The sequence below is a fragment of the Rousettus aegyptiacus genome, unplaced genomic scaffold (genome assembly GCF_014176215.1).
Source record: "Rousettus aegyptiacus isolate mRouAeg1 unplaced genomic scaffold, mRouAeg1.p scaffold_m13_p_4, whole genome shotgun sequence".
Taxonomy (NCBI): domain Eukaryota; kingdom Metazoa; phylum Chordata; class Mammalia; order Chiroptera; family Pteropodidae; genus Rousettus; species Rousettus aegyptiacus.
In genome coordinates, this window is record NW_023416307.1 from 40,086,656 (window position 1) to 40,100,206 (window position 13,551).

At 40.5% G+C, this 13,551-nt stretch overlaps 1 protein-coding gene across 2 annotated transcripts in view; it reads right to left on the reverse strand.

Moving 5' to 3' along the window:
* The window catches only part of LAMP3 (lysosomal associated membrane protein 3), a 31,817-nt gene that overhangs the window by 7,592 nt on the left and 10,674 nt on the right, over positions 1 to 13,551 (reverse strand). For both annotated transcript variants that reach the window (XM_016138008.2, XM_016138007.2), the window contains exons 3-6: positions 11,111 to 11,853; positions 10,115 to 10,243; positions 1,560 to 1,617; positions 708 to 878 (exon numbers count right to left, since the gene is read on the reverse strand). In XM_016138008.2, the coding sequence (XP_015993494.2) occupies positions 708 to 878; positions 1,560 to 1,617; positions 10,115 to 10,243; positions 11,111 to 11,853 (1,101 nt within the window). The remainder of the gene's footprint in view (positions 1 to 707; positions 879 to 1,559; positions 1,618 to 10,114; positions 10,244 to 11,110; positions 11,854 to 13,551) is intronic.

The following is a 13,551-nucleotide window of genomic DNA, read 5'->3' on the forward strand; positions in this document are numbered from 1 at the left end:
AAGCAGTGAAAGGGGCTTTTTTTGGAAAGCCACCCTGATCTGCCCCTGGCCTTCTTTCTAGGACCTACTTCCCTCTGTGGCAGTTAAAACCCAAAGCAGAAGTTGCATGGAAACTGAAACTAATGGTGAGGAAACACTGGCCAGGTGGAACAGCTCGTAACTGAAAAGAGGGGACACACAGTGTATTTCTATATAGAATTATGGCGTCTCTCTTTTCCCTCTGCAAGTGGCAAAGAATCTGTTCTGATATCCTGAATTTTGGATATTACTAATAGGATTTTTAAAGTGTTCTCCAAATATACCTGAGTTTACCAGTACTCAACAGCTCATAAAGAGGAGGCTACAATGGCATTTTCTGACTTGTAGATTGTGTGTGTGTGTGTGTGTGTGTGTGCGCGCGCGCGCGTGCGTGTGTGTATAAGTGATTCAGAATATGTGTTTTGGTCAAACAGAGAAAGTATTATGCTGTGAGAGAGCGGTGGACGTGAGTGGGTTAAGCTGTCTGGTTTTGAGGTTGGTACTGACTCATAAAGAAATGGTAGGAGGGTTGTTTGGAGAAACTTGTCCCTCAGAGCTTTGTGAAATGATACTGTTCTAGGAAGCTCATGTGATTCTTATCCCTTTGGCGACTTCAGACAAAAAATAACTTGAAACTACCCATGGGTGTCTGAAGATTATGTTTGTGACATGTTGAACTCTTAACTTACCATTTCCAAAGTGGTCATCTTCAAAATCAAAGGCTTGAAGTTGGACATTCATTGTTTTCAGTTGAAGGTTGGCTGACAGCTGGATGCTCTGTTCACTCACACACTTGAAGGAATGCCCAACCGTGGTCTCAAACATTATCACAGTACTTTTCATTCCTTGGTAAATTTTCTCTGAAAACATAAAGGTAAAACAGACACATAAGAATCTTGGCATAAATCTATTGAGTTCCAGCTATTGCAGGTGGCTCATGTGTAGTTAAATGGCCTTCCTTTAGAGGTAGCTTTCTGGAGTTCTGCTTTTGCCTAACGAAAAATTGCCCTTGTGCTCTTTGGGAACTTTTTACGGTGCTCTGTTTGGAGTATGAGAGGGCAACCTCACCTACACTGGAATGCGATGACATTAAGATGAGAACTTGGGAGAATGTTTTCTTTGGTTATTTTAAATCACCGGGGACAAGTTGGTAGAGACCATTGTTAGTGTTTGGGGACTACAAAAAAGTGCCCCCAAAATTTCAGAAATGAATCAGAGTAGTGACATGCAAAGTCACCAAGTGGAGCATATCCCCAGACTAATATGGTAAAAGGAAGGACTATGTCCACCATTAGGAGAGACTGTTGCATCCATCCATGGAAACACAGAGAAGAGAGAGGAGCCCATCTCTGCTCATCTGAGTGCTGTCAGAGAGAGAAAGATCTGCTCAAAAACTGGCCCTGTTTTATAACAGGTATACCCTTCTCAGGGAGGCATATGCTTTGAGGCAGATGGGTTTAAACATTTAATCATATAATTAACTCCATTTGCTCTAACTCCATGCTACCAAGCACTGGCCCCCTTCTGATTAGACTACTTACCTGGATTTGAGACGGTCAAATAGGCCCCCACTTCACTGATGTAATATGAGTTTTCATCCTGTAAAACAGCAGAGTGTTAACCTTTGAGTAACCTCTGTTTTTATGTTTATGATCCTGGCTTACAAACTTTGTTCAGGTAGGATTCCAGCTATTAAATCCTTGATATGGTGGTTTGGGAGCCATAATTGTGTTTGAAAATTTCTAAATAAATAAATAGTAATAATGGGTTGGGCCCTGGCCCAAAATTTCTCTACTGCCTACTTGTTGTGAGAGCCTGAAATTCAAGTTCCATCTGTATAATTTGAATCCCTTCAGTTAGACCAAATTTCCTCCTATGAAAATGCAAATACATTTTAGCAAAAAAGAATAAAATAAAATAAAATAAAATAATAAAATAAAAATTTATCTGGGAGGTGGAGGAGTTGGAGGAGCATACATTAAGCTTTTACTAGTAATTAATACCTTAGAGTAGGAATTCAAACTGAGAGTACTTATCTATAAGATTACCATGGGTAGACTTAATGAGCCCCATAAACTCTCTAGGAAAAATAGTGTATCCAAACTTTTGATTGCATTTTTCTAAGTAGAGTTTCAAGCACTTTTAAATAGATTAATGGATTCGTGTCTCCAAAATGGTTAGATGAGGCCACAGTGAGTGATTCTGGGATGGGTTCCCCTGAGATCAGCAGATCTTCTCTACAAGAGGACCCCCGGTGGCTGTGCTCAGAAATATAAAACAGCGATCCACATTTTATCCAGGGATAATCCTTTTGGAAAAATAAAACAAACAAATTAATAAATAATGGCTGGCCCTATAACCTCTAGAGAGACTAAGTGTGTGAAACAAAGGGAATTGAATGGAGATATGAAAAGGAAAATAAGCTTTTATTTTTTAAAGGAGGTAGTTTACAATGTTATGGCTTTTGAACATTCATTAGAAAACTATCCACAAGAGATGCAAAAAATGATAGTGTAACTCAAATCAGAATCTGAAATTAAATTACTTTTAGCAGTTTAAAATCTAATCATTAAAGAAATTTATCAATAATTTTTGACTATATTATAGTCCATTTGTATATCTGTCAATGAAATGATGATTCCTTACACAATATAAGGATCCAGAAATACAAAGTGTTTTTAGTAAGGTCACTGCTATTGATACACTGAACTCTGTATCTGTCAGGGCCCAAAGTCACTGACACAAAACCCTTGCTCCATCCTAAGGGCAGAGAGGATGCATTGAAGGATTTTAAATAGGACAGTGAAATGAGCATGACTTTGCTTTTGGAAATTGCTTGGGCTGGAGTGTAAGACTGATTTATGGAGCATCAGGGTAAGAGTGACGAGCCAGCTCTGCACCCCATGGGAGACCTGCTGGAATCTCCCCTTTTTTGGGTATCTCCTTGATCTCTCCTCACATGAGGAAAGCATGCTTTTTTTTTTTTTTAAAGGTTTCACAGTTTACTAAGGACATGCTTTCACCTACATTGCCTCCTTTGATCCACACGACAACCTCCTGAGAAAAAATAAATACTATCAGCCTATTTTATAACTGAGAACAAAGAGGCTCAGAAAACATAAGCATCTACCTCTGATACACTTTGTTTGTAGGTGAGACAAAGTAAGATCATGTATACAGGATCCTGCCTTACATTTTCCTCCACGGGATATTTGGGTATAGACAAAAAATTCTTCATGCAAGAACTTTCTTTTACATTCCTTGAAATACAGTTGTTTATATATAGCCATCTGTTAGAAGCAAGACCAGCTACGTAATTAGTGGGGCCGAGTATGAAATGAAAATGTAGGATCTCTTGTTCAAAAATTGTTTAAGAATTTCATGAGGTGACAGCAAAGCATTAAACCAAATGTGGGTCTTTCGGATTATACAGGTCCTACTGTCATGAAGTGAGGCCTGATAGGAAGGGCCATTCTTGCTCCACAGAATTGGTGCTCTATAGGGATAATGGCAAAAGTGAAGTCTTCCAAAGCAGATGGCAGAGTGCTCACATTCTCTGCAAGTTCATCTTAATGACATAACAGGACAGAATCTAGAACCTGTATCCAGTTTTCCTTCTATTTTCACTGACTCAAAATTAACCAAATATTGTCTGGGACTGAGCTGATGTCTATGTTTATTGTAAAAAAAGATTTGGTGGGTGAACTTATGTAAACAAAAGGACAATTAAGCCTACTTTCTCTGTAGAGGTATGTTAGTATGAGACATCTTAAAGGAAATAAAATAGTCTTTTCTTTAAACTAGAATAAAGCTTTTTTTTTAGACTCGTAAATTAAAAATTTGGCCTAACGAGCGGTAATAAGGCTAAAGTTTCTTGTACATGAGGAATTAGCAAGTTTTGTATGGAAAGAGCCAGATGGTATTATTTTAGGCACTATAGCTCCCTGTAGCAACCCTTCAAATGCCATTATTGCACAGAAGCAGCCATATGCAACACATACGCAGATGAGTGTGGCCAGACTTCATTTGCAGACACTGATATTTGAATTTCATATGATTTTCATGTGTCACATGATATTATTCTTTTCCCTCCAATCATTTAAAAAATGTAAAAGCCATTCTTAGCTTGTGGATTGTACATTTTTTGGTGGTGGGTTGGATTTGGTCTGGGGCCATAGCTTATTGACGGTTAGTGTATACTATCAATGAAAAACAAGGCCGCTAAACAAATCATTTGGTTATGAAATGTTATAACCAACATTTGGGAAAATAAAGTGTTGCTAAGAATTTTTAAATGTGATTTCGAAGGTACCTTTTTGTTCCCTTGCAGATTAGTTTGAATTGTTGAATCTTTGTGAACATTGCAAAAATTTAATTTTTTTACTTATTCAGTAGAAGAATGAGGATGATAATAATAGGACTTACCTCTTAGTTTGATGCAAGGAACAAATGAAGGAATCCATATAAAAAACTTATTATAGAGTCTTTACTCAAATTTTAACTGCTGTTATTAATAGTGGCAATAATAAATTAGATTGCCCCTTCCCAGTACACTGCTCTCATTGCGGTCAAATGATATTTTTAAAATCTATTTCCTAGAGCTCAGATCTACCACAAATAGAAAGAGAGAGAGCAAGCAAGTGAGCTAAATTTAATAGTTCTACTAATTAAAGAAGCTGAAACCTCGGCTCTGGGGGATGGGAGTCCAGTGGATACAGAGGGGTGGGTAGGAGGTTGGGGAGCTTAATGCAGGTGTCAGACTTAACCCAAAGCCCAAGGGAAATTACATGCCACACATTATGTAGTTTATAATGTCCACTTCTCCTTTGACACCCACACCCACAGGTTTATTCTCTGCCAGATATTTTTCTTATTTGAGGTTTCGTTTAGAGAATGACAAACATCTGTGATGCCAGATTCTTGAAGACAAAGTGAAAATCTTTTGTGTACCCATCAACACTTGACAAAAGGGGGCCAAGGACTCCCAATAGTGGAATATGGTACTTGAGCACTTACAGCACATCTACTTGGAAAGACCACTTGCAAAAGTCCCATCTCACTATTCAATCAATGGGACACCAATACAGTGGCTCTTCACTGCCAGTTATCCAAAGAGAGCTCTGCAGTATCTCATCACAGAGATCCTAATTCCTCAAGGAATCCAAACATCCTCCTTAGGAAAGCATGGGGTCCAGAGCAAGCCAGCCAATCAGGCCTGCTGAGGAAGGCGGCACGCCAATGAGCTCAAGGCCCTGGGTCTTCTCCTCAACGTTCGCAAAATATATTTTAAGAGTTTCATCATTGCGTATGTTCAGGATGTGAATTTTGTCTTCAACACCAATCAGGCCCTTTTCGCTCAGCATTCTTGTGATTACATCGAGAAACATTTTCTCTGGATATAGCACAAGGAAGCCAAAGAGGCCATTCTTTAGAGCTTTTGATTTACCTTTTGGCAACTTGGCCTAGAGTTCTCTGTGAATTTACATTCACTTCTATATTGATTTATTCCTTCATTAAATATTTGCTAAAGATATACTATGTACCAAATCAGGGCTGGACACTAGAGATAGAAATGTGAATAAGTCATAGACTTGCTTTCAGAATGGCAAAATGTGCAAAAAGTGTATTTTTGGAGGTTGGGGAACAACAAATTGAGGCTCAGAGAACCAGGAGAAGGAAGTCTCCCACTTTTACATGGGATGAAGATGGGGGATGGGAGTGGTGAGACTTTATAGGGTGAAGATAATTAGGCCATTTTAAAAGATGAATGCCAAAGGGGTTGAAGGTTGGGAGGGTCATTCCCGGAAGAGGGGAAGCTGAAGAGAAAACGGGCAAGAAACGGTATTGCATACTTGGGAAGCTCTAAATAGTGCACTCCTAGGGTGTTAACATATAACACTGATAACAGTTCTCAGAAGCCTATAGGCTAAGAGGACTCCATACACCTCTGAAAGGCTCTGGGGGAGACAACAGGAGGGTCACTAGCATTGGATTTCCTGACCTTTGTTGGCCAATATACTACCTAGGCCTGGTGCCCCTCTCCCCTGAGTAACTGATTTCTCCAGAGTCCTAGAGCTGTACTGCCAACCAAATAGGTGAGAAAGAGATAGTGTTGAGCACAAGAAAAGGAACTCTACACAAAGTTACTGAAAGATGTTTTTAAAACAAACTGTCCGGACAGGAAGGAAATTGGTGTGGGAAAAGGGAAGTATATATATCTTGCACCTGAAGTGTCTGACTAACTTTCGGCATATCACTTTAATCAAAAAAGACACTGTTACAGAAAGGTTTTCAGTTTTTTAAAAAATGAAACTGAGAAAAATGAGAAAGGAAATTCACATCTCCTAACCCTGTGATGGGCCAGAAACCAAGCTCAGCACTTTCACATGTGCTAGCCCAGAGCGGCCCAACAAAATGGGTACTTTTTGGTCCCATGTTATAGAAGAGGACACTGAGGCTCAGGGAGTGCTAGCGACTTGTCCATGGTCATGTAGAACTGATATGGATAATTGAAGTCTTGTGACAGTTTAGGAGGCAGATTTTTCTTTACATTTCTGTCATTAGCAGTACTTCAGTTTTAAAAATTACAAATTATTGTTTATAATTTGAACGTTGGAGCCTACTTTCTTTTCTCGCATAATGTCTAGCTCAGTGTTGAGGATAAAGTAGGTGCTCAGTAAATTCTTATTAATAAATTGGTTGATAAATCAGGCTTTCTAATCAACATCTATTTTATTATTCTATTACTTTGTTCTCTTTGTAACATCTGTCACTCTATAATATAAACTCCTATTTTCCAAGGCTCTCTGGACCAAAAAAGAGGTTCTATGGAAAGTAACCTCACAGGATGATCTGATCATAAATTCCTAACTGGGCAGGTCATGGTGGGTAGTCACACTCCAAACTTATAACTTCTTTGGTGAAAGAAGTTATCAGCCAGCCCTGCCCATTGTTCTTGTGCATCCTGGTTAACATGACTTTGAAATGCCAGAAGTAAGACCCCTGGAAAGGGGTATTAACCTTCAAGAGAACATATAATCTTGTTGACCATCCTGTAATCCAATCCCCACCTTACTTTCTCCCACCTCCATGTATGTTCACTCCTTAATTTCAAATGCATAAAAGAAGCTGCAAATTGTTATTCTTGGGAACATTTGAGATCTTGCTCCCCAGCATATGTCACCATTTTGGCCCACATAAACTCTTATAAAGATTCTCTACATGGTTAGACATTTCTTATGCTGACAGCTCTCTTTTCCCTAGGGTACTGCTTCTCAACCAGGGGTGATTTTGCCCACCCCCACCACCCCCTCCAAGGGAACATTTGGCAATGTCTGGAGACATTTTGGGTTGTCACAACTGGGGTGATCGTCTAGTAGGTAGAGGCCAGAAATGTTGTTCAAGATCCCATAAGGCACAGGACAGACCCCAACACAAAGGCTTATTTGGCCTCATGTGTTATCGCTATGACTGTTAAAAAACACTGGTGTAAAAGGCGGCAACATTTGAAAAGTGGCTGGCTGAATTGTTCAGCCCATTTCTCTTGTGGAAAAATCTAGACAGCTTTCCTGCCTAAATGCATTCCACACAGCCAGTCTGTTGGGGCAGAAAGCACTGTGCCAGGGGTCACAGACAAAATCTGGCTCACAGCTGCGTTTTGTTTGTGGAAAGAATGGGCGCCCCTCTCCTTCCTTTTGTCTCCTCACTACTGAGGCCTTATCAGTTGCCACTTACCATCTCACACTTACTCTAGTGTTTTCCTTATGTAGATTTAATGGAATAATGAAATCTGCCTTCACATTGTCTTCATCTAAAGTGGGAAAATATTTTAACTACAAGATGTGGAAGAAGACACATACGAAAGGTCATAAGGGTCATAAGGTATCATGCAAACTCTTCCCAGGAATGTCTGAGAGTGCCTGGTTACATACATCACTGCCAATATTAGGTATTATGCTATTTACAAATCTTTGTTAACTGGATCAATTAAAAATAATATCTAGTTATTTTTTTTAAAAAGTGAGAAAATTTTTTTTAAAAAGGCTGCCTGGTCAAGAAAAAAGAAATGTTTACTCATCTATTTCACTCATTAAATTCTATACTTAGCCCCTATAATCTTTGAATTTGTGGCCACTTTTTTGGCTTAAATGAGCACTATTCTTAAACACAGAAATTCCTCAGAAGGACTAAAGCCGGTGGAAACTTGTTTTCTGTGAGCCTCTTGGCTTTCCTTTTGTTGCAGAGCTAAGTCAGCTGTGTGGGGAATTTGTGCTGAGTAATGGGTGAATTTGGTTGATGAGACTCAAAGCAGCTACTGCCACACTTGAGGCCATGGATTGAGGTGGCTCCCTTTGCTTCTTCCCGAAGGCAAGTGGAGGCACGTAGGGGACCTGCTGGTCCTTCTAAGCTCTATCGGAGGACTCATTTCCGGTCCACACATCTGGAAGCACAGGGTACTTGAAAGGCAGAAATTCAGCACTTGGGTGGAGTTGGATCAAATAGAGTCCAGTCTGAAGGCATTGGGAAAATAGGGATAGGGGGCATCAGGAGACAGGAAAGCAGCAAAAAGAGGGGTTGAGGGTGCCAAGGAGACTCCCGCTGGCAGTTCTGACTAAGGCCTGGCAGCGGTGGCTATCGCGTGCCACAGGCATTTGCCGGAGGTTTTGATGCCTTCCCTTAGGCAGTTATTCACACAGGCAGTGGTCTGGGTGGAATCAGGCTCTGAACTAACGTATAAATGCTTATGCCTACATCCTCTGTCATTTTGCAGAAGTCACTTCTGAAAAATTCCTGACACCTCTATAATTTAACTTCAGTTGTTCAGGGATAGAGCACTTATTCTGCCCTGAATGTTATTCTGGTGAGGGAGATTATCTTTTCCATTTGGTACTAAAAGGAAACCATGGACTTCTTAAGTATATCTCTAACCTAAGGAGAAAAGTACACCAGGAAGACAAAGCCTTTGAGACCAACCTAACGAAAGCAATAACAACAACAACCTGGCCCACCCCACTTTATTGAATATTGGGCGAGATGGCTTACAAATAACATTTCCAACCCTCCCAAGGGTCCTACTAGGTAGGTATAACTATTTTCATTTTGTAGATGAGGACACAGGTCCTACCGTGCCAAGACCATGTAGCTAGTAAGTGTTATGGCTTGTCTGACCCCAAAGTCTCTGTTCATTCCTCTTCAAGATTTGCTAGCCAAGACCCCTATAACTTCAGGGGTCACGTTAGACAGATAAGAAGGAGGCCAGCACAGAGTCCCAGCTGCAAGCAAACTCTTGGCACCTCCTCCTTGGCTCTAACTCAGCCTTTTTGAAAGGCATTTTGGAGTACGGCTGGGACAAACAGCATTGTCTCCCCAAGACATTTGCCCATTTCAGTTTTTGCAATCATATCTACTGGTTATTAACAACTACTTTTTCATATGTTGAAGAATGCTCTTTACAGAGGTGATCTCTAATCCCTTTCCCCCATTTTTCAAGTGATAAAATAAAGCTCAGACAGGTTAAGTTGCCTGCTTGATGTTGCAAGGAGAACAAATGACAGAATCAAATTCGCAGCTGGGACTCTGACTTCATGTTCATGCTCTTTCCATTGACCTCTGTCATTTACCCCCTTTCAAGATATGGTCTGGAAAACCCAGTGCCTGGTTAGTCCCTGAATTTTGCCTGCTATGATTGGAAAGAACCCATTCTGACATTTGGTTTTGATCTTAAAACAACCCTGTTTCTCTGATGCCCATTGGGAATTTCTATGGGTCTGTCTATCTGTACAACTTCCTCTTTTGGGTGGTTTGCAAAGGGCATCTGTGGCCAGGCTCCCCAAGGCCAAGTCACCCCTCGTAGGCATCAAAGGCCTTCTGAAGCTTCAGAGGCTGAAGGGGGAAGAAGGCAAACATAGGATGTTGACACTTCCCTTTTTTTCCATCTCCATGCCTCTCATTCATATCAGAGAATATCTCAAAAGGCTCTGAGATCTATTTCCCCTAGAACTTAAAGTGAAGTGTGGGATTGCACCATTGGGCCCCAAGATAAGAAAGAGGGAAAGTGATACTAGAGCCAGTTATTGTAAAGGAGGTCAGCCCTCACCTTGGTGAAAGTGAGATTCACAAATCCGCCCTGGAAATTCAAGAGAAGGTTGGACATTTGAGAGCCACAGTTCCCAGAGGCTTGGGTTGCATTGGGGTCGATGTTGAAGTAGCTCTGACGTGAAAAAACCTAAACCAAATAAAATAGATTGGCTCCATGAGATATAGAAGAAAACTCTAGGCAGGAAACCAGAAGCACAGACTAGTTAGTAAGCCTGAAACTCAAAGCTAGTGGGTGTTCATCCAAGAATTTCAAAGTCCCTGGATGACACCTCACATTTCCAAACCATTATTTTCAAAAGATTTTTTTAAAGAAGGAGTTCTCCCACAGAAAGGAGTTTTTTGGTAGATAATTCGGGGTAGGTATACTCCTGGTAAGCTGTGTGGAATTTATTTTTTGTTAAATGACACATGTCGAAAGGCACCGTAGGAAAGATTTGCTATCTAATGTACTTCTGTTTCGAATGTGGAAGTTTTATTTGATATCATAAAAACTATTCAAAAAAAGTATTATTTTAATGATGATTCCTTTAATAAATCAAATCATTTTAACCCCACTCCACCCCCTCCAATCTTTTTGTTAATCTGGATTTTCCATATTAGTGTCATAGCTGGCTAGAACCATGGAGACCATCTAATCTAAACCTCTTATTTTTCTACAGTTGCTGAGGCTTAGATGTCCTCTGGCAGGATAGGTCCAGGCTGGGTTCAACACTGAACACATCCAATGCTGCTAGTGTTGGCTAAAAGTGAGTGGTGTGCATATTTAAATTTTTGATGTGTGCTTTCCTCTCTCTAAGCAGGCACTGTCAGTTTCTATTTTTTATATGTATTCTAAAACAGATTCACTTTTTAATGGAGCATGTTGCAGAAAGAGGAGCTCACACCTATTTACTCATTGAAAGACATGGAGTGCAAGAGAATGCTCATTCTTAGCAAGGCAAACTCCACTCAAACTTTTCGAGGATAGTGTTACAGTCCTATGGCTCCAACTTACCGACATCATGTATTGAACGGTCAGTGATATCCCCATCTCTGCTTTGATACAGAGCCTGCTTCCATTTAGAACTTGATAAATTCCAGTCTTGGCTGGTGATGGCTGAGGTGCAAGGGTGGGCCGAGGAGCTATGGTGGCAGGTGAGGCTGTTTGGGTGGCATTGTGTGCATTTGTGGTTGTTCCTGGAGCATAGGTGGGTTGAGTGGGCTTCTGAGTAGTTGTGCTGTTATGTGGTGAGGTGGACAAAGTTGCTGGAAGGGTGGTCTGCTTACTGGATTGAGTGACCTCCCCAGTTGTGTGGCTGATAGTTGATGGGCTGGTTCCAGTTGTGTGGGCTGGTGGGCTGATGGTGGCTGGTGGAGACCTGGGAGCTGCACTGGGGCCGATTGTAGTCTCATTGACTGGAGCATTCGTGTGAGAGTTGTTGGGTGTGGCCAGGGTTGTGATTAGGGTGCGGATTACAGGGCTGGTGGATGGAGTGCCATTTGTTGTTACCAGGGAGGTTAGAGTTGTTACTGTCGTGTGTGTAGTTGGGGTTTCAGAGTTGGAGGTTGTGGCAGCTATTTGAGAGGTGATGTGACCATTTGTTGATCTCGTTGCTACAGTTTTGTGAGGCACTTGGTTAGTTGATTGCAGGAAAGATTTTGCTATGGCCTGTACTGCTGCTGCTCTCGTAGGCTGAGAAGAATCTGTGATTTCTGGAAAACTTTTTGCTCTTATTTGACTGCCATTATGCAAAACCACTGCAAATTAGGAAACAAAAGTGTTAATACATTAATAGCTCAGAAGGCCCCTCCCTCACTCCCATTTTAGTTACTTCATTAAAAATTAACATGAGTATTTCCAGATCTGGGGAAAACTTATAAAGATATAACAATCAAGTGAAGATTACCCCCAAGATGTTACCGCAAAGCCACAGTTGTAATGTTTTGGTTGTACGCATGTTTTTTACAGGGTTGTGATCATACTACAAAGGTGCATCCAGCACCTTTGTCTGTATGGGGTGTGGCACTAACACACCATGTGGTCATGCTCAGAGACATAGCTAAGAGTCGATGCCTGTTCATTCCCGATCTTTAAACGTGAATCTGGATGGTTTCTGGGCAAAGCGCTGCTATCCTGCCCTAATAGACCTAGGGCAGTGTGAACAATGGTACTAAATATTTACACAGAGTTTATAGTTTGCATAGAATTATATGATCCTAGATTCAAAAGGAGTCTTAAAGATCATCTAGTCCAAACTCTAATCTGATATGTGAATTGGTCCTTTGAGTATTTGCCATGTGTTCATCTACTCTTATGCTTGCTTACCTCTGACGATGGGAGATTCAGTACCCTTTAATTTTTTATCTTGCCACCAGTTTTTCTAAATGCAGACCAGTTCCTGTCATTTCCTTACTTAATTTGAATTGCCCCACTTCTCAACTAAGAAAGAAAATTAAACTGTGATTGCTCTGATACAACTGATGGGCTGTCCTTCATCTTTTGGCTCATGTGTCAGCTCCTCAGAGAGTCCTCCCTGTCTTCCTTATATAAGCTAGCTCCCCACCCCCACGATTCTCCACAGCAAAGTTATATCTCTTGCCTTCATTGCACTAGACACAACTCGTAATTGTGTAAGGGGACAGTATTCAAACATTTAACAATAAGCCTGGCCAGACAGTGTGTTCCAGCAGAAATCAGCTCCGATTAAATGTTTATTGGTTTATTTGTTGACTATATATTTCTTCCACTAGACTAAAGGCAATCTTGAGGTAGAAACTATGTTTTTTTTTTTTTTTTTTTTTTTTTTTTTTTTTTTTTTTATCACCAGTGTCTGTGCATAGAAAGGCTCAAAAAAGGGTTTAAGCGAAAGCCGTAATGGACTGTCAGTCAGTGTATATTATTGTTACAGGTTCTCTCTTGGGCCATCCCTTAAGAGTGGGAGCCCTCTGGCTCTTTTTCAACTAAAATAGTTCTATCCTGTCTTCTTCTGTGCACCTAGCAAGCCAGAAAAGTAGACAAAGTGCAGACGATGTTCCTTGGAAGTTTATAATCAGGTAGTGAGAGGTGGCTTTGTTTCTTCAATACTGTGGTTTCATTGTATTTATCCACTGTATTTACACTCATTGGAGCTGTTGCTGCTTGATGCTAGGCAGAGTGACTTGGGAAAACACAGGGAAAAGACAAAGGAGATCCCTCTATAATGGTGTTTATAGAGCACTGATGTTCGTATCTAATCAAAATCAAAATCATCCATAAACTCCTTTACTATCTCCCTCCTTCACTCAAAACATATTTAAGTGCTTATTTTTCCTATAATAAAAACAATAATAAAAAAACTCCAAGTTACTAAGCACTTACTACTACATGGCAGGCCTCAGATCAAATGTTTCACGAACTCCTCTCAAAAACCCTCTGTTGGGTACTCTTTATCCCTTTCAGATGAGAAAACTCAGGTT